The 19,573-nt window shown below is 46.8% G+C and overlaps 1 protein-coding gene across 1 annotated transcript; it reads right to left on the bottom strand.

Annotated features, from left to right (window-relative positions):
• Nucleotides 1-5,888: 5,888 nt before the first annotated feature.
• LOC146355539 (vomeronasal type-2 receptor 26-like) lies at nt 5,889-19,034 on the bottom strand. The gene is made up of 7 exons (XM_084829933.1): nt 19,023-19,034; nt 17,630-17,770; nt 13,222-13,348; nt 12,669-12,692; nt 10,887-11,780; nt 8,575-8,652; nt 5,889-6,019 (listed from the first exon to the last, which is right to left on the bottom strand). The coding sequence occupies exons 1-7, from the start codon at nt 19,032-19,034 to the stop codon at nt 5,889-5,891; spliced, it is 1,407 nt and encodes a 468-aa protein (XP_084686059.1).
• Between the last annotated feature and the right edge of the window lie 539 nt (nt 19,035-19,573).

The raw sequence follows: 19,573 nt of genomic DNA, 5'->3' as shown, positions 1-19,573 counted from the left end.
AGGGATTGGGAGGGATGAGGAAATAAAGCAGCACTCAGGTACCAGTTGTTAGTTTCAATGTTCATCTAGGTGTTCTTTCTGGCAGAGAAGGGTGTAACTTGTTCCCTGCAGTTTTTCCTTCTCTGAAGGATATATGGGGTCAGGCTGGTCTCCCCCTTGCCGTGATGTTTATCTTGGAGGAAGGGAAGGCGGCCTCCCAGTGACTCTTGGTTCTCTGGCTGACGGATGAGGCAGAATCTTCGGTCCCAGGGAGCTGCCAGGGGGAGGCGTGTTCCTTCTAGCAGGGAGGGCTGAAGCCAGCTCCACGCAAGGGTCCCTCTCTGGCTGCTGAGTGGGGCCAGGTTTGTCTCCCTCTTGCTGTGATGGTCTTACTGGGTGGCCCTTGGTTCATATCCCTCAGGAGTTATATCTGTGAATAGCCTTTATTTCTTTGATTTGGAAGGTGTAAACCTATGTGCTTAGTACAAATATCTGACATGGAAGCCCAGACACAAATGGGTGGATGAGATGGGGGTGCTGTGGGGACGGACATTATTAAGTTAGACAACGTGCTAAAAAGGGGCTCCCAAGTGAAGAGAAATAAAATATTAATTAAAATACATTAATTTATGTTAATTATTTTATTTGTATCTGTTATTTTATTTATCTAATATTTTATACTAGCTAAGTGGAAGTCAATGGCTAAGTTAGTAATAATTTTAAATTAATGAACAGCTGACTATTGTCATAAAAAGCCACAAAAAGCACCAATCTTTCTCTTCCTTCCCTAGGTCAGTTATGGTGTTGTTAGTCAAGTTCTCAAGGAGAAACACCAATTCCCCTTTTTCTACCAGATGGCCCCCAACCAAGAACTTCCTTGTCCAGCTGCTCCTGCAATTCAGATGGACATGGATTGGTCTCATTGCTCCAGACAATGACAATGGAGAAAGGTTCATGAGCACCTTCACATCTTTCGTCATGAAGAGCAGTATTTGCATTGCCTTCTCAGAATATGTTCATTCTTCCGACATGAATGGTTATAAGAACATTCATTTAATGTTAATGAACACTCAAGTCAAAGTGATTTTTGGGCCGCTGGACCTGCAGACACTGTTCATTGTGGGAGAACTAACAATTCTATTTGATGAAGACATAAAAACATTGAATGTGGGGAAAATCTGAATTGCTTCAGCTCAATAGGATCTTAGTCTGAGCATGTTACATGAAATATTTGATCTCCAGTACACCCATGTTTCTTTAAATTCTTTTTCTTAAATAAGACACACAACAGGACACAGTATGAAAATTCTGTGCAATTTCTCTTCACTGCAAACGAGTTTGGGAAGAGAACATTTCATTGTTCATATTTAAGGTATCCATTGTCTTTGAAAGGGTGGGAAAGGTGCAGAGAAAAAGAGAATTGGGAGAACCTCCCCAGAATTATGATTGAAAGGATCCTGTCTCAAGACCCTACAGTATTTACAATTCCATCCAGGCTGTGGCATATATCTTACATGCTGCATAATCATCCCAAGCAAATTGGAAGAGGATGATGGGTGGAGAAGGTCTGGGATTTAAATGGTACCACCATGGCAGGCATTCCTTCTCCTTCACAGATGGTTTATTTATTTATTTACTTATTTATTTTATTTCTTCCCTTTATCCCCCACCTTTCCCCAAGGACCTCAAGGTGGCACACGTGGTCCACCTCCCCATTTTTAACCTAAAAACAATCCTGTGAGGTTGATTAGGTTGACAGCTGGTGACTATGCCATGGTCACCCAGTGAGCTTCATGGCCAAGAGGGTATTTCAACCCAGAGTGGGGCAGGGATTGAGAAGCAGAGTTGCTATAGCTATTATCAATCCTCCATATTTGAGTGTTCATTCTTGAGAAATGTGGCCAGGACCAAATGGAGCTTCCCTTGATGTATCCCACGACTCAACCATCTGCTTACCTGAGCTATCTGGGATGGATTCAAATGTGGTGTTGGTGTCTCCTAAGCTGATTGTGTTGTGTCATTTTGACATTCATGCAGTAGTTGCCACATTGGCAGTGGCTTAGGACTTCATGGCCTCCACAGGACTGCCCCAGCTGATATCAGACTTACATGTGTAGCAGGACTCACTCTGGTTCTCATTTTTGTATTGGATGGAATGATGGTGATCTGGGAACGAAGGTTCAGAAAGTGGTCTGTGGTTGGGTTTAGAGATGGAGAAGAACTGCCTCACTTTGCCTAATAATAAGACCATTCCCTGCAGTCAGAATTTTCTTTCTGAGGCAAACTAAGTTTCTATGACACTAGCACTTGTATTAATGACTTGGATGAGGAGGTGCAGGGAATGCTTATCAACTTTGTAGATGACACAAAATTTGGCAGGATAGCTAATACCCTGGAAAACAGAAACAAAATTGAAAGGGATCTTGATAGGCTGGAACACTGGGCTGAAAACAAGAGAATGAAATTTAATAAGGATAAATGCGAAGTTCTGCACCTAGGAAAAAGAAACCAAATGCACAGTTACAAGATGGGCGATACTTGGCTCAACAAGACTACAAGCAAGAAGGATCTTGAAGTTGTTGTCAATCACAAGCTGAATATGAGCCAACAATGTGATGTGGCTGCAAAAAAGGCAAATGCTATTTTGGCCTGAGTTAACAGAGGTATAGTTTCCAAATCACGTGAAATGCAAGTTCTCCTCTACTCAGCACTGGTTAAGCCTCATCCAGATTACTGTGTCCAGTTCTGGATGCCACACTTGAAGAAGGATGCAGACCAATTGGAGAGGGTTCAGAGGAGGGCAACAAAGATGATCAGGGGACTGGAAACAAAGCCCTATGAGGAGAGACTGAAAGAACTGGGCATGTTTAGCCTTGAGAAGAGAAGACTGAGGGGAGATATGATAGAGCTCTTCAAGTACTTGAAAGGTTGTCACAGAGGGGTTGGCAGGGATCTCTTCACGATCATCCCAGAATACAGGATACAGAATAATGGGCTCAAATTACAGGAAGCCAGATTCCAGGTGAACATTGGGGAAAACCTCCTGACTGTTAGAGCAATACAACAATGGAACCAGACCTAGGGAGGTGGTGGACTCTCCGACACTGGAGGCATTCAAGATGAAGCTGGACAGCCACCTGTCAGGGATGCTTTGACTTGGATTCCTGCATTGAGCAGGGGGTTGGACTCGAGGGTCTTATATGTCCCTTCCAACCCTACTATTCTATGGTTTTGTGAACTCTCACCCCACCCCCCAAAACAACATTGTGTAGGAGAAAGATGAAACTCAAGGAATGGAATTTAGGTCCATTATAAATGTATACAACAACAGCAACAATTATCATAGCAGCTGTGTGTTCATGTGTGAGTAGCAGCACAGCCCCACTTTGTTAGTTGCAGACCAGGGTTTGAGGGGAAGCTCTACTCATGTTTACTGGGACATGAGTGGAACTCTCCATGTGACCAGGAACTCTTTAGACAAGTTTACACACTGTGTTCAGGCACAGACCAAACTTATGAGTCTGGCAGAATCCCTGCATATTAGAGGTGGAACTGGGCAGAGGCAAGATGTGCACAGGGTTGCCTCTTTCCTCAACATGCCTGTTTCCCTATGTCATCTAGCTTTACCCATTCCTGGGAAACATTGCACATTCCTGGGAAACATCTTTACAATACTTCCATGGATGGAGCTTCTTTGGATGAGAACGGGGAACTGGACGCCGACTTTAATATATCATGAACTATGTGGAGTTTCCCAATGGGTCCGTTTCTGGAGTGGAAGTTGGGAGCATGGAGAGAGAGGCCTCCTCAGAGATCAAGTTCAGCATTGATCAGAGAGCTGTTGTGTGGCCCACGTGGTTTAACCAGGTGTGTGTGTGGGGGAAACACTTGTTTCTTTTGATGCCCTTTAATATTTCTTCCTAGGCGATGGTATAGACATCTACTCTGCAGTGTGTTATATTCAGTTAATTGGGCCCTACCAATTGAGTTCAGTGGGGTTTGCTCCCAAGTGAGTGGACATAGCATCGTGACCTTAAGCTCTATTGATTTATTAGGTATTATGCATAAGACTTCAAGGGTGTGGTTCCTATCCCATTCATTTATAGCTCAAGGTTATGTTATTGTTAACACCAAGCCCTAAATAACTTGGGACCACGATATCTCGCAGACTGCCTTCCCTTATTTATACCTAGCCATCCTTTACGATCCTCCGAGGAGGCCTGGCTGATCATTCCAAAACTAATTCAATGTTGCCATGCAATATCTTGATGGAGGGCCTTCTCAGTAGCGTCGCCCAGACTTTGGGAAACCCTACCCCATGCAGTTCAGCAGGCCGCGGAAGGATGAGAGGGGGACTCTCCCCAGTGGCAGGTAGAGGGAACATTGAGTCATGGCAGCACAGCATCAGCAGAGCTGGACGGGAGCGGTCTGTCTCCTCCCACCCTTCTGCCACGGTGCTGCCACTGCTCCTTCTGTCTCTCCCAGTTCCCTCTGTCCCTGCTGCTGTGTTCTGCTCACACCCTTCCACCATTGGACTGCCGCATCTGTGGCGCAACATTCCTTCTGACCCTTCTGGTGCCAACATAGGCAGAGGGGGGGGGCCTTGGGGGGCTCCATCTAACCCAGAATGTGTATGCGTTCCAGGTTGGGGGCAGGGGGGAAGGAAACCTGACCAAGGTCCTGGATTTCAGGGGCAGACCCCCCAGTTCAGCTGACAAGGGCAAAGATGGGTCCTCTCCTGCTAAAATGTAACTAGCTGTGATAACTTTGGCGCCTTGTGTTTTCCACTGAAAGATAAGAAGCTGACTTATCATAGGTTGTTTGTCCATCTATCCCCATTATTAACTGCTCTGGGGTCTCAGGCCTTTCACCTCACCCCTACTACCTTATCCTTTTGACTGGAGATGCCAGAGCATGAACCTCAGGCATTATGTATACAAAGCATGAGCTCTAACAGATAACTTCCCTGACCAATATATCTCCCTTCTCTCTTCCTTCACCCTCCCCAGGTGGGAGGATGAGGTTATATACCCAGTGCCATTTTTTCAGAATCTAAGCACTTATGCAGTGTGGCAAGAGCTTGGAGCACGCATTGAGTATTTCAGAGATGGGACCTGAAGATTGTCGAGCATGTTTTGACCAAAGGGACTTCATATATCTTAATTCTGCTACTATGTTTAAAACTTTTTCCTCAGAAATGTACTTCCAGTATACTTCTAAATGTATGTCAAAACTGTATAATTGATTAAGTGGGCTGAACGGGTATATGAGAATTATGGCACAGGGAGACCTTTGACCCTAAGGGGGAATATGGACTGAAACACATTGTGAAATCTTTGGATAATGAATTGTGTCTGTCAAACAAACAGCAGCTTGATGAACATAAGAACATCAGACCAAGGGTCCATCCAGTCCAGCATTCTGTTCATACAGTGGCCAACCAGCTGTTGACTGGGAACCCACAAGCAGGACATGAGCATAACAGCACCCTCCCAGCCATGTTCCCCAGCAAGTGGTGTACATAGGCATACTGCCTCTGATACTGGAGGTAGCACATAGCCATCAGGACATCTAGCCAATGAGAGCCTTCTCCACCAGGATTTTGTCTAACTCCCTTTTAAAGCCATCTAAATTGCTGGCCATCACGACATTTTGTGGCAGGGAATTCCATAGTTTAACTATGGGGGAATGTCCACCTCTCCCCTGGCTCCATCATTGGAGCCATACAGCTCTCAGAAAAGAGCAAGGGATCACATGGTGAAACATCGGATGAAGGACTAACTAAACGTTCCCCGTTATGCCCTTTCCACCTGTATAACTGATTTCCACCAACATAAAGGCGACCTCCTGACACATTTTGCTTGATGCTCCTTCTCTTTCTGGTTAGACCGTGCCTCTTCCTAGATGTACTAAGTTGTCTGCCTGGATACGTGAAGGCGATTGAAGAAGGCCAGCCCGTCCGTTGCTCCGCTTGTGCCCCATGTGCAGAAGGAACCATCTCCACTCAGGAAGGTGAGGGAATCCAGAGCAAAGAGCTGCCCTGGAGGAACAGGGTCAACATCCACTGACACTTGTTCTGGGAAAGGGTTACTGGGCTTTCTGGCTTTGTGTACATTTTATTATTTGTGTTTTCACTAATTAATTCCACAAAGTGGCTTGAAACATCTTGAGGCAAAGCAATACAGGGAGGGAATTGGCCTTCAGGGGAGCGCTCTGTATGACCCCTTAGTGCAACCACTTTGTGCTTTTTGTTGCGTGCTCGCTGTCTGCTTTACACATGAATGAGAGAAACCTTATTTAAAGGCAGTGTCATGTGCAGTTCGGCCGCAACAGAATGAACTAAGAAGGGTTCATGTACAATTCCTGCTCCTGGCAAGGAATTTGAACTTGATGATGTAAATTCAGTCCTGTTTAACCTCAGAACCTGCACCAAATGGGTCCGGAGCACCCCAGTGGGTAACCAAGCTAATCCCAATGGACAAACATCACTACAGACAAAAGCATAGATTGAAATCTATTCAAGGTTTTATTTCAGAAAAATATAAAATGAAGAAAGTGGCATGGTGGTTATATGAGCATTAGAAACTTTATAATTACAGGGAAAGAGAATGCAAGAAAAACAGAAGATTAATCAAAAGAATTGCAATTGTCAACGCTGGTATTATGAATTTGGCCAATAAGATAACGGCTTGAGGTTCTAACATTGTTATGTCTCCTCTTTCCAACTTTCTCTTGTTTTACTACTTGCAGTTCAAAGCTAAACGAAAACAACCTAAACTAACTGTTAACCCTCCCGTTACCTCCTCCTGCTTCTTATTTGAATACAAAAGCTATGCTAAAGCATTACTAAGTTCCTCTAGGCTTATGAAGAATAGAGGTAGGAGTTACAGTGAAAGGAAAACCCAAGACCTGGAAGTAATTCTATTTGCCACCTCTGAAGATGGAATTCCAAATCCCCTCCTCAGAAATATCCTCCGAGTCTCAAGCTTAGAAAGCACTCTAAATCCTAAACTGAGAAATAATTCTAAGGTCTACTTTCAGAAAATATCCTAAGTTCCAAAGTCTATGAGTCTAAAGAGATCCATAGTTACCCAAATCCTTGGGTCTGGTGGCATGGCAGAAAGAGTTAAGTGAAGTAGCAGCAGCAGCAGGAACCAGAGCAACAGGAACAAAAGCACCCCCCCTGAGTTCCCATCCCTTGTGCTTTTATAACCCCGCTCTGGTCAAAGGTGGGCCCAAGGAACAATGAGATGATCAGCTTCCAATCAAAATGGGGTGCACATGGTTAGAGCATTTGCTCACCAATCAGAACCCAGGTATCTCATCTATCTCCAAAAATTTCATTTGTCTGGGGAATGTGTCTGGCACCATTACAAATGGGTTACTGTGAAATGTCCTGAAATATGACCCAAAGTCTGCCATCTGGGCATGTGATCTTGACTGATGCATTTCTCTTTGGTATATCTTCTTTGAACTCCCAGTCATCATTGGCCATTTTTGGTCATATCCGCCCAAACACCTCCTCCTAGTTGTCGCTCGTGCTCAGGGCTACACTTCCCTGCCCAACTAGCATTGAGTCAGGACATTTTCTTATCAGCAGGTGTACACCACGAGATGTCAAAACAGTATTTTTCCTCCTCTTAGTAGGCATCTGAGTATGCTCAGTTCTGTTGTTCATCTCACTTAGTCACTCTGCCAGCATGTCATGGCCTTGAGCAAGCTCCGTGAAGCCGCTTGTAAAGACAGCTGCATTTTTTTCCTTTCTACAAAGACAGTCCTGCAAAATCTCAGTTAGTGAAATAATATCATTTAGCATAGAATCAGACTTCAAGACCTTCTTACCCATGGGTAGGGATGGGCAGATCACTTACCCCGTTCCAGGGGGGGGGGTCCATGGGGGGAGGAGGTAATCTGTTCCTCCCCCCGGAATCCATCCAGGCCAGCTCTGCTCCGCAATGTTCCTGTGGAGCCAGCCACCGGCTCCACATCGCTAGTGATACAGCCGGCCACATTGCTGGGCCGAATCGCTGTGCTAAGTCCGGACGCAAATGGCGTCCACTACACCATTTGCATCCCTGTTTTTTCACACGATAGGCTACAGAAATATCTACGTAAATATAATTTGTGAAGCCTATCACGTGAAAACAGGGGTGCAAATGGTGTAGTGGATGCCATTTGCATCTGGACTTAGCACAGCGATATGGCATGGCAATGGCGGCCAGCCATATCACCAGCGCTGTGGAGCTGGCGGACGGCTCTGCAGGATCACCACGTGGAGAAGCCAGCCTGGACGGATTCCAGAGGAGTGCGGAGGTCAGTGCTCCATTCCGCCACGGACCCCGATGGGGCTGGATTCTTGGAATCCGGCCTCATTGAGGTCTGTGGTGGAATTCTCCAACATCACTACCCAGGGCTCAGGAGTCTGGAATATAAAGCTGGTTATGAGTCTGGGGTCTTCTAGGGACTCTTCTTGTAGGCCTCCCCCAGATATAACTAAGGGAGCAATCCTATAGGCGCTAGTCTATATATATATAGACTATATATAGCTGCTACATGGCCAAAGGATATGTTGTTTTCCAGTCCTGGAGAGCCTACCTTCCCTGCCTTCTGCACGGACTCGCAGGCAGTGCGGAGAGACCCCATCTCCGCTTTCGCAAGAGGAGTGAGGAACAGCTGAAACAGGGGGTGCCAGGCGGTGTTCCAGGGCAGGGAGGGCAGAAATGCCAGTACGGCACATCCAACGTGTCTTCCAGCAGCCTTCTCCCTTGCTCAGCCCTCCTGCGGCTAGACAGCCGAAATTGCTTGTCTAGACGATAATGCAGGGTAGGAACAGTGTGGACGGAATGATCCCCTCCATGCTTCACCTGCCCAACCAAGTGTAACACCAGCATTTTTGGAATCGCCATTTTTTATTTTTTTAGAAATGGCGACTGTGGAGCTCGATGAAGCCACTGGGGTGAATGCAGGCTGCTCACCAAGACTGGGAGGGGCTGGAGCGCAGTCTGGGGACTGGTGAGCAGGGGCAGGGGCTGGGCAGGAGTCTGGAGAACCCAGACAGGGGTGAGTTCACACATCCCTAACTTAAGGTCTGGCTTCACAGCACTCCTAGGCCATTCTCTGTGGTAACTATCAAGAAGATTTACAACAAATCCTGAGTCCATGGCTATTTGGCCTGGGGCCAATCTCATCTCTATTGCTGCCCAGAGAAAAAGAAAGATTTTACCTTAGTGATCAGTTTAGACAGACTATCTTACCCTTGTGCAGGCCTACCTAATAAGCAGACCCCTTCCTTCTAGCCCATCAATAATACATTTTGCATTTTAAGTTTGACCAAAGGAGAAAAAATAATTCAGACTCTGCCTGCACATTTCATCCATTTTTGCCAGATAATAAGAATGTGGAACTCTTTGTTGCTTAAAATAAATGGGGACATACAAAGATTTGGGTTTTCTTAAGGGTGAGGAGGCTTCTGATCCAAGCCAAAGCAACGCACTTTCTGAGACCCCGAAGTGGGGTCTGAACTGAATCTTCAGTGCACATCCTTAATTAATTCTACTTGGGATTCTACTTGGCATTCAGGTTGCAATAAAGTGAGTAAAGAAAATCAGTGAGTAAATCTTAAAAGACAATGGCCTAAGGCCATCCCAGTTTCGGTATTCATTCATCATTATTTAAACATAGTATTTTTGTGATATACATGGAGAGAAGTAAGTTTGGTTAGAATAGCATGCAAAGAAGTTTCCTCTCAAGGCAGGTAGACTGGTGAGAGGCCTTGTGTGGGTGGAAGTCTGGCTAGCCTTGGTACTCTACTGGAAAATAATTGCGGCCTTGTCAAAGGAAGTGGGAGGTGGCTGCCACGTTCAGCTAATGAGCCCAAGCCACAAACAGAAAAATATGGACCAAAGACAGAAGGAAGGTGGTGGAAGGAGGAGAAGACAAGACATCTGGTGTGTGGAGCTATACAACAGACAGGCAAGTTTTGTTTTGGGAGACTAATTGAGACTGGGACTATCGAGAAAAACCTCAGCCTTTGTGATGAGCCAGCTAGCTCTTGTTTAAGGCCAAGCTGAGAAAATATTTAGCTTTCTCAAAGAACTGAGAGAGACTAAACCATCTGTGAGAGGCAGTGTAAAGGAATGCTGGAGCTAACCCCGATGTCCCTGCAAGGTAGGACAGGTCAAACCTCGCCTCAAGCCCCCAAAGGCACCAAGTAACCACCCTCTCCTGCCAAGGGTCACCTAATTTAGCACTGAGGCTGAACAGAAAGGATCACACCAACTTGGAGGTGGATAACTGTTTATTAGTGGGAAGGGGATAGAGGGAAGGGGAGAATTGGAGTTGGTAGGTTGTGCAGAGGATTACAAAGCTGAAAACTTGCAAGGAAACCCGCACATACACAAAGGGCCTTTATACCATACCCCCAAGCAAAATAACCAAACTTGCTAGCCTAACCTTTCACATACCTAGGTACATGCCTCCCGGGATAGTATCTAGCTGACAGCAGGTCCAGCACCACCATGACAAAGGGAGACACCACGCCTCTCCCACGACCTCATTTTAAGGCCCAGCCCCAGCAACCCAGGGCAGATTTCCCCTAACCAGTCACCAGCTCAGCCCCCAAAGGGACCACCTTCATCCAGAAGAGGTAGGCTCATCCCACCAGACTCAGCTGTTATCTATTTCCCAATAAACGGAGACTGAGCATGGCCTTGAACAACAGGGCCAAGGAGGTGGCAGATAACACACTACTCCAGGTGGATGCCTGGGATGTGACACCTACGCCTGGTCTCATGGTGGGAAACAGGCCATCGTACTTGATAGGCAGAACTTTAATAGCTTATCACAACTGGAATTATTATTTTTTATCATACAAAAATATGTACTAAAATATCAGACACCATCTTTACATTTCACCATTAAATGCTCTTTTTTATTCAAGTCCGGCCTCAGTATGATAATGTAGCATTTGGGGATAAAGATGCAACCCAGTAACCCTAAACAGGAAGCCAAGATAGAGAATATTTGCACAGCTACCATGTATTTCCCTTTGGTGCTCAAGTAGGTCAGGACAAAGGACACCCACACACTGCAAAACACCAGCATGCTGAAGGTGATTAACTTGGCTTCATTGAAAGCCCCAGGCAGCTTCCTGGATAGGAAAGCCACTGTGAAACAGATGGCAGCCAGAAAGCCCATGTAGCCAAGGGCACTATAGAACATGACAACATACCCTTCGTTACATTGCAGGGTGATTTGCCCAGGCTGGGAGTGCATGTCAGAGTCTGGGTATGGAGGAGAGATTCCCAGCCAGATCATGCAGATGCTGATTTGTACACTGGAAGAAGAAATGACAATGGAGTTTGCTAGACTCTTCCCCAGCCATTTCCTCATCCTGTTCCCTGGCTTTGTAGCCATAAATGCCACCACCACTGTGACAGTTTTTGCCAACAAACAAGAGACAGTGACTGAGAAGCTGATGCTGAAGGCAGTTTGTCTGAGAAGGCAGGTCACCTTCTGGGGCCTACCAATGAAAAGAAAGGAGGACAAGAAGGAAAGCAGGAGGGAGATGAGGAGCATGTAGGTGAGGTCACGGTTGTTGGCTTTGACCACTGGAGTTTCTCGGTATTTAATGAAGATGCCTAGGAGAAGACCAGTAGTTAGGGACAAGAATAGAGCAAAGAGAGCTAGGAGGATTCCCAAAGATTCTTTATAGGAGAGGAAGTTGATCAGCTTAGGAAGGCATTTGTCTTGATCCTTGTTTGGATGCTGATCATCTGGACACTTATGGCAATGGCCTGCATCTGAAAAGAACAAGAGCAGCTGCGGTATCTCTATGGTCCAGAGATCTCCAAAGGCTAGCCCCCCCCCCCATTCTTCATCCTTGGTGCTGTTGATGGGGGCCGATGGGCTTTGAAGTCCAAAATATCAAGATTGAAGGCAAAAGGAGAAGGGGACGGCAGAGGATGAGATGGCTAGATAGAATCACCAATGCAATGAATATGAACTTGAGCACAATCCGGGAGAGAGCAGAGGACAGGAAGGCGTGGCGTGCTATGGTCCATGGGGTCACGAAGTGTCAGACACGACTTAACGACTGAACAACAACAACAACAACTAGGTGGTGAAGGCTGCAATAATCCCTTTTTAAATCACTAATAATCTGTCATTGATTACATTCCCTAAAAGATATGTTAGGGTGGTGAGAGCCTATATGTCACAAGTGCGAGATGAACAAACAACTTTTATTAGGAATGAGAAGAAGCCAAATTTCAAAACTCCATGCAACGATATGTCTATCTTTAAACAGGTGTTAGCTAAATTCATGGAGGGTTGGTCTATTCATGTCCTGTAATAGTGATGGCTAAATATTCCCTTCAGGTTCATGGGCTGTCAGGCCTTTCCCCCTCATGCCTTCCTCTGTCCCTGGTTCTGTGGCCTTGGGGGGAACATTGAGACCCAGACACAGAAGGACAGATAATGTGGGGGCTTCTCAGGCAGTGGAATGCCAGAATGGTAAGAGCCTGTCTCTGCCTTCCTTCTCAGTGGGGAGCAGGCAGGAGGAGTCGGACACTCCTTGCCAGTTGCTAGAGTCAAGCTTGAATGACATGCCTACAGCTTAGGAGGCTGACAGCCCTTTTGTAGCAAACAAGCTGGTAAGAGAGTCAGCTGAGGAACACTGGGTTTCTAACCTGTGTTCTTGGGAACCAAGGAATCTGATGAGAATGAAGAGAAAGGCCCCACATTATTCACACTTTCAGACAAATTTTGCCTGCAGGGATAGGTGGACTGGCAAAGAGCTCTAGGTTCCCCACCTCTGTTTAAAAGCTGCTGCAGAGCTCAGGGAGCTCTTCAGATGCAACTTTATTAGCACAGGAAAACTCTCTTGCTTGGATATACCTAGACTTGATATTTTGGTCTACCTCAACTTCGATGTTCATGGGACCTTGTCTTCATTATTGTCTTAAATTATTCTTGAACACTGAACCCTTGTAAGTCTACAGTGTTCTTGACATTCTGTCATAGATTACATCGCTGGTCATCAGAAACCATCTTCCAGTTTCGGTTTGTATCATCACTTATGCAGTAAAATTAGTAGAGGGAGTTTGTGTTTTGTCTTGGAACTTAATGCTGGATTTACCACTGTGTCTGTGCTCCTCACTGAACTGATTTATTGGGATTATAACATCTGTAGAGTTCCATGCTATGTGCTCTAAATTGACTGTTTGCTCTGGAGTCACCCACCTTTCTGAGTGGAGATTGTTCCTTCAGCACATGGGACACAAACATAGCAACAGATCGGCTCTCCTTCCTCAGTCGCCTTGGCATATCCAGGCTGACAGCTCTTAGTACATCTAGATAAAGGCACAGTCTATCCATGAAGATGAGGAGCATGAAGCAAAAGGTTTTGGTTATGAGGTTTCCTTTACACTGATGGAAAGCAGTTATACAGTTGGAAAAGGCATAATAGGGAACCTTTATTTAGATGCACACCTGATTTTATCACCCGGTGACCCCCTTTTGAGGGCTGTAGTGGTGATGATGGAGCAAGGAGAGAGGTGGCCATCAACCTACAATGTGACAGCAACAATTCATTTCACAACATGTTTCAGGGCATTGTCCCCATTAGGGTCAAAGGGTCTCCATCTGTGTATGAGAATTATGGTGCATCCTTAGGCCCATTGACTCCATAATACAGTTTTGACGTATCTTTTAAAATATATTGAAAGTATGTTTTTGTACTTGTGGCCCAAGAATTTCCTACTAGTAGACTGAATAAGTGCTTTGATGCAGAAAAAAGTGGCATTGGGTCATAATCCCCCCCACACACATACACACACCTTGGAAGGGAAGGAAAGAGAGAGGGGAAATAAGTTGGGTGGGGAATTTATCTGTTAGAGCACATGCTTTGCATACATCTAGTCCCAGGTTCAAGCCCTGGCATCTCCAGTCCAAAGGATCAGGTAGCAGAGGTGATGTGGAAGTTCTTTACCTGACACCCTGGAATGTCACTGCCTGGCAGAGTAGACAATTATGGGGAAGATGGACAAATAATTTGGCCTCCTGTAGGCCACTTCTTATGTCCCAGTGGAAAACCCAGTGCTTAGGAGGAATCAGAACTGGGTATGTTTCCGCAGGATAAGGCCCAGAGTCACCTTGACGCTCATGCAGAGCTGGCTGCTCTCTTGGCCAGGCTTCTTAAGCCTTCCGTTCCATCCAGGCAATTGCTGTAGAAACGTCTGTTGTAGGCTTGCTCCTTGAGTCTCTGTCCTTTCTCTAGCCCATCCCTGTCTTTGGCCTGTCGCTGGAGAGAACTGTGTATTTCTTACTGAATTCTCCCCTCTCTACACTAGGCAAGACACAAGCCAGAGAACTGCCTCAAAAAGGCACAGGCCCACCCCCAGAGTTTAGGGATCCTTGGGCAAAGTGTCCCATGCTGGTCCCCCTCCTCTGTCAAAGGGCCCTACTTGGCCTATCTGGATGCACTAGCCATGCTTCAAGCAGCACTGGGCTAGCCAGACACTTGGTGGGACATGGCTGTCCGATGGTATCAAAGGCAGATGAGAGGTCCAGGAGAATCATGAGAGTTGCACTCCCCCCGTCTTGCCCTCAGAATGGCAAGGTTCTTTTGGTGCCAAAACCAGATCTGGAACTAGATTAGTATCGTGCAAGAACACCTGGAGTTGCACGGCAGCCACCATTCCAGCAGGGTTGACCGTCACAGAGAAATCTGGCCCTTTGGGGGCCGAACGGATCCCCATGATGGACCCAGCTCACCTTCATTGGTGAGCCAAGCCACATGACAGTTCCTGAAACCTGGGAATTTTACAGAGGGTGTTGCGGGGGGTTGCACAAAATTACAGTGGCAGCAGCAGGAGGCCCCGCCAATTCCACCATCAGCACTTAGAATAGCATCACTGCGTGCAAACCCTCGTGCATGGTGACAGCGGGCGGCAGTGGCAAGAGTCCCCAACCCACCACCTGCCACCTGCCACCGCCTACCCCCTTGCTCAGATCCATTGTGCTCTACTTGCCAAGTCAGGCCCGCAGGTGGATCTCAGACCAGAGTCTGGGTTGTCGAGCCAGTGAAAGCTCGGGGACCTTCACCCCCCAGATGGATTCCTCCGACATACCCACACTCAAGTACCTTGCCAAAAAATAAAATATTTGCCAATGGCTGAGAAATCCAGCAATCTTCTAAACCCACCTTTAGCCCACTGACTCTCAGTAGAAGGCATTGATCACTTCTTGGATCTAGCTACTCAGCCGTCTGGTTTAATGTCATAAACCAGGAGAGATAAAGGTCAAGCAAACAGGACTCATTTCTCCAATAGGCAACTTTTGCAAATGTCCTCAGGCTTCAGTAGCCGAAATCTATTCACCAAAATAAGGCTTGGTGGCACTCTGGACACATCAGCTGACTAACCCATGTCTATTTTGAGGCACATGTGAGCCATTTCTCCACCAAAGGGCAAGCAACTGGCGTGTCCAATGAGGTGTCCACATTTGCTAGGATGATTTGAAAAACCCGTTGGCCCCCCCATCCCACCTGTTCCCACCCAGGAAGCTCTCTGAATCCTCTTGGCACTAGCAAAGCAATGAAGCCCGCTCTATATTTTAATTTTAAACTATTTGTTTGTGCTTAATTGGCAGCCAGGGCATACAGCAAAGCTGTGCACCAGCCTTTCAACGGCCAACTTCATTTTTTTCAGAATTCCCCTAGGCCCATGTGGACTAAAAAGCATTCTCAGGAAATGAAGATGGCGGCTGGAAACCTGGGTATGGCTTGAAGTGTGCTCCCCTGCCAGCTGCCTGTTAAAGTTAAAAGAAATAAAAATGCCTCCCCCCCCCCCCCGGCTTCTTCGTAAGTGTTGTGTCGGTCAGAGCATCGGGGAATACGTGCAACTGTGGAGAAGTTGGGCTGAGCGTTTTAAGCAATTGTAGAAGGAAAAGGAAAGGTTCCTCCTATGCAAGCATCAAGTCATTACTGACCCCTAGAGGGACGCCGCTTTCGCTGGCATTTTCATGGCAGACTATAGCAGGGTGGTTTGCCATTGCCTTCCCCAGTCGTGGCTACCTTTCCCCCAGCAAGCTGGGTACTCATTTTACCGACCTTGGAAGGACGGAAGGCTGAGTCAACTAGGGATGTACGAAAGTGACTTACCTGTTCGTGGATTATGTTTATGGGGGGCGGAGGCGTTCTGTCCCTCCCCCCGGAATCCTGGCCAGGGGGGGAGGCGCTCCATTCCTCCCCCGGGAATCCTCGAACAGCCGGCTGTGCTCTGCGGCAGCTCCGCGGAGCAGCCGGCCAGGCCCAGCCCGGCCAGGCCAGAGCTGTCCGCAGCTGGATTTCCGGCCGCGGAGGGCTCTGGGTAAAAACAAAAACAAAAAACCGCGTATGCAAATGGCGGTGGCTACGGCGTCTTAATCGATGTAAATCTTTATGTAGGCTAAAACGGTGAATCAAAAGGGGACGCAAATAGCGCCCACTACGCTATTTGCGTTCCCCTTTATTTTCGCTGTCATAGTCTACGTAAATATTTACGTAGATTAAGACGGTACAAAGAAGGAACGCAAATGGCGGCGGCTGTAGCTGCCGCCATTTGCGTACACCGTTTGTTTGTTTTTTTAAACCCACCCAACCATGATAGGCTACATAAAGATTTACATAGCCTATCACGTCTTTTTTTTTTTACACAAGTGTGGAAATGGCGGCAGCGGCAGCTGGTCGGAAGACCGGCCGCCGCCGGAGACGCCGCCGCTGCCACCGCCCGGAAGATCCACCCCAGGTGAGTCTCGTCCCAGGGGGGATCCGCGGGGTGGCGGGGGGGTGGCAGGCCATTCCTCCACGGAGTTCGGGGGGCCGAATGCACTGGCATTCGGCCTCACCGAGATCCATGGCGGAATTCTCTGACATCCCTAGAGTCGACCTGAGCCGGCTACCCGAGACCCGGCTTCTGCTGTGATCAAACTCAGGTCGTGGGGAGAGCTTTGGTTGCAATACTTCTGCCTACCACTCTGCGCCACATGAGGCTTATACAATTGTAGAGTTGTGGGGCAATTGAAATGTTGGATCAGTGGTGAGGTTAGTTGTCTTTCAGCCTCAATGTGTTGCCTTCTGTGAAGTGGGTGGTTTGTGACAGGCCATGGCCGCAATGACACCCGCTTCATGAATGGGCACACCCCCTTGTGGCAGCCATTTTGTGATAGCACCCATATCACTTCTGCAAAATCCCAAACCTAACTGCTCTTCCAAAAAGATTGTGGATCTTTTCCCTAGCAAACAACACAGCAGGCCTCTGAGGGTTCCTTCAAATCATGCTAATCCTTTTTTATCCATTTTCACTGTGTTATTTCACTGTAAATTAATAAACTGGGAATCACAAACTTTAAGTATTTAGCACAGTACCTAAGAAATGAATAGAACTGAAGATTGCAATCATATGCCTACTTACTTCGGAGTAAGCCCCATTGAATTCAATGGGACTCACTTCAGAGTAGACATGTATAGTATTGCCTGGAAAGAGAGATCAAAGGCATCAAATGAAATGATGGTTTTCTCCACCTGGTTAAGCAACTTGGGCCACACAATGGCCTTCTGATCGATGGTGAACTTGATCTCTGAGGAGGCCTGTCTCTCTAGACTCCCAACGTCCACTCTAGCCAGGGACTTGTTGGGAAACACCACCCAGTGCACAATGTAGAAGTCGGCTGCCAGTTCCCCGTTCTCATCCAAATAAGCTCCATCCATGGATGTATTGTAAAGCCAGAAGTTTCTCAGGAAAGGGTGAAGCTAGAATGACACAGGAAAACAAGGAGATTTAGGGAACAGGGAATCCTGTTGCACATCTTGGCTCTGACCATTTGGAGCTCTAATCTTCTCCAGTCATTCTTCCAGACTCATAAGCCCTATTTGCATGTTTGGCCATGTTCACCTGCATGTAGAATCTCTGGTCGCAGGGAGAGTTCTACTCTTGTAGAACCCCCATTCAGACCTCCATGCAGCAGGATCAGGAGCTGGTGGGGCCACCGTGCACTTTCTGTGTGTGAGGGGCAGCATGTAAGGTCGCAAGCCACCACTCACACAAGAACATACAGCTGCTACAACAACATATGCATTTTCCTTGTGTCCATTCACAGTGGACCTAAGGTCGATTCCAGAGTTTCATCTTTCTGCTTTGCTGTTTAATTAGGGATAAAGAGTTAGTGTCATAGAAGCTTAGTTTTGAATCCTAAAGAGAATTCTGATAGCAGGGGCTGATCTAATTTTTAGGCAAAGTAGGACAGTTCTCTAAACCCAGTCATGACGTAGGGATTTTTCATGACACACAGATCACATTCAGTGCCTTTATAGCCAGATCACCATCATCTCATCCAGTGCAAAAAAATAGGAACCAGAGTGTGTTCAGCTACATGAGTGAGCCTAATATCATCTGGAACAACCTCATGGAGCCCTTGAATTCCTGAGCCACTCCCCAAAGGGCAGCCATTGCATGAATATTAAAGTGACCCTGGTCCAACACAGTCAGCTTAGGAGACACAGGCACCACATCTGAGATGACCTCAGGTAGCTTCGGTAAGCAGATTGTTGAGTAGCAGGGTGGGTGGTACACTCAGAAATGGAGGATGGCTGATTGACTCAGTCACCTGATAGGCCAGAGATCCTTGCCCTGGCCTGGATTCAGTTCTCCACTCAGCCATGATGCTCACTTGTGACCTAGGACTTGTCAGCTACTTCACAGGATAGTTCTGAGGACAAAAAGCAGAGGAGGACCCTGCATGAGCTCCTTGGAGGAAAGGTGGGCTATAAGGCCGATCGGTGGCTTGCTGTGAACACTTAGCTTTATTCTTTGTGGATCAAGTTGCTCAGATTTGCCTTGACTTGGCTTCCAATATTGGGGCAGGTCAGAGTGATATAACGTCGCCAAATGCTTGTCCAGCTCTTTTGGAATCCCTTCAGCTTGTGGATCTCAGGGATTTGGACAGGGTGTCTGGAGCACAGAGGCCACCACCTGTGTACTAGACCTTTGCCTTTCTTCACTTACTAAATCGGCCATAGTGCGACTGATGCCATGACTAAGGGAAGTGATTAATGCCTCTTTGTGGGAGGGCATTGCTCCCTCTTGCTTAAAAGAGGCAGTAAGGAGATCTGATTTAAAGAAAGCTTTCATTGACCCTGGTGATGTGTCTAACTACAGACCAGTCTCAAATGTACCATTCTTGGTTAAGATGATTGAGAAGGTGGTGGCCTTGCAACTTAAGATGTATCTGGAAATCGAAATCTGGAGCCATTTCAATTCAATCAGGCTATTATTGGGGATTTGATGACCTACACTCAGAACTGGATGGGGAGTTTATGGCCCTCTTAGTTCCCTTTGACCTCTCAGAGACCTTCGATACCATCAACCATGGTAACCTTTTGGACCGCCTGGCAAGTTTGGTCCTTGGGATGTCTATTTTCAGAGCTTCTGGCCCTATTTTTGGACTGTGTCCAGAAGGAGGTGCTGGGTGATTGATGTTCTTCTCTACTGCCATTCACAAGTGGTGTCCCACAGGGTTCTATCTTGTCTCCCATGCTGGTTAATATGTACATGAA

This window comes from Heloderma suspectum, chromosome 2 (genome assembly GCF_057233095.1).
Source record: "Heloderma suspectum isolate Gila_16-S chromosome 2, 16-S_ref, whole genome shotgun sequence".
NCBI lineage: Eukaryota > Metazoa > Chordata > Lepidosauria > Squamata > Helodermatidae > Heloderma > Heloderma suspectum.
This window is presented reverse-complemented; position numbering and strand designations above follow the sequence as displayed.

What these genes read in the sequence shown, in the direction of transcription:
- LOC146355539 (XM_084829933.1), bottom strand. An exon ending in AGTCCCTGGCTAGAGTGGAC is followed by an intron (nt 13,349 to 17,629) that starts GTTGGGAGTCTA and finishes CTTCATGGATAG; the next exon opens with ACTGTGCCTTTATCTAGATG. An exon ending in CTTGGTTCCCAAGAACACAG is followed by an intron (nt 11,781 to 12,668) that starts GTTAGAAACCCA and finishes TGTTCTTTTCAG; the next exon opens with ATGCAGGCCATTGCCATAAG.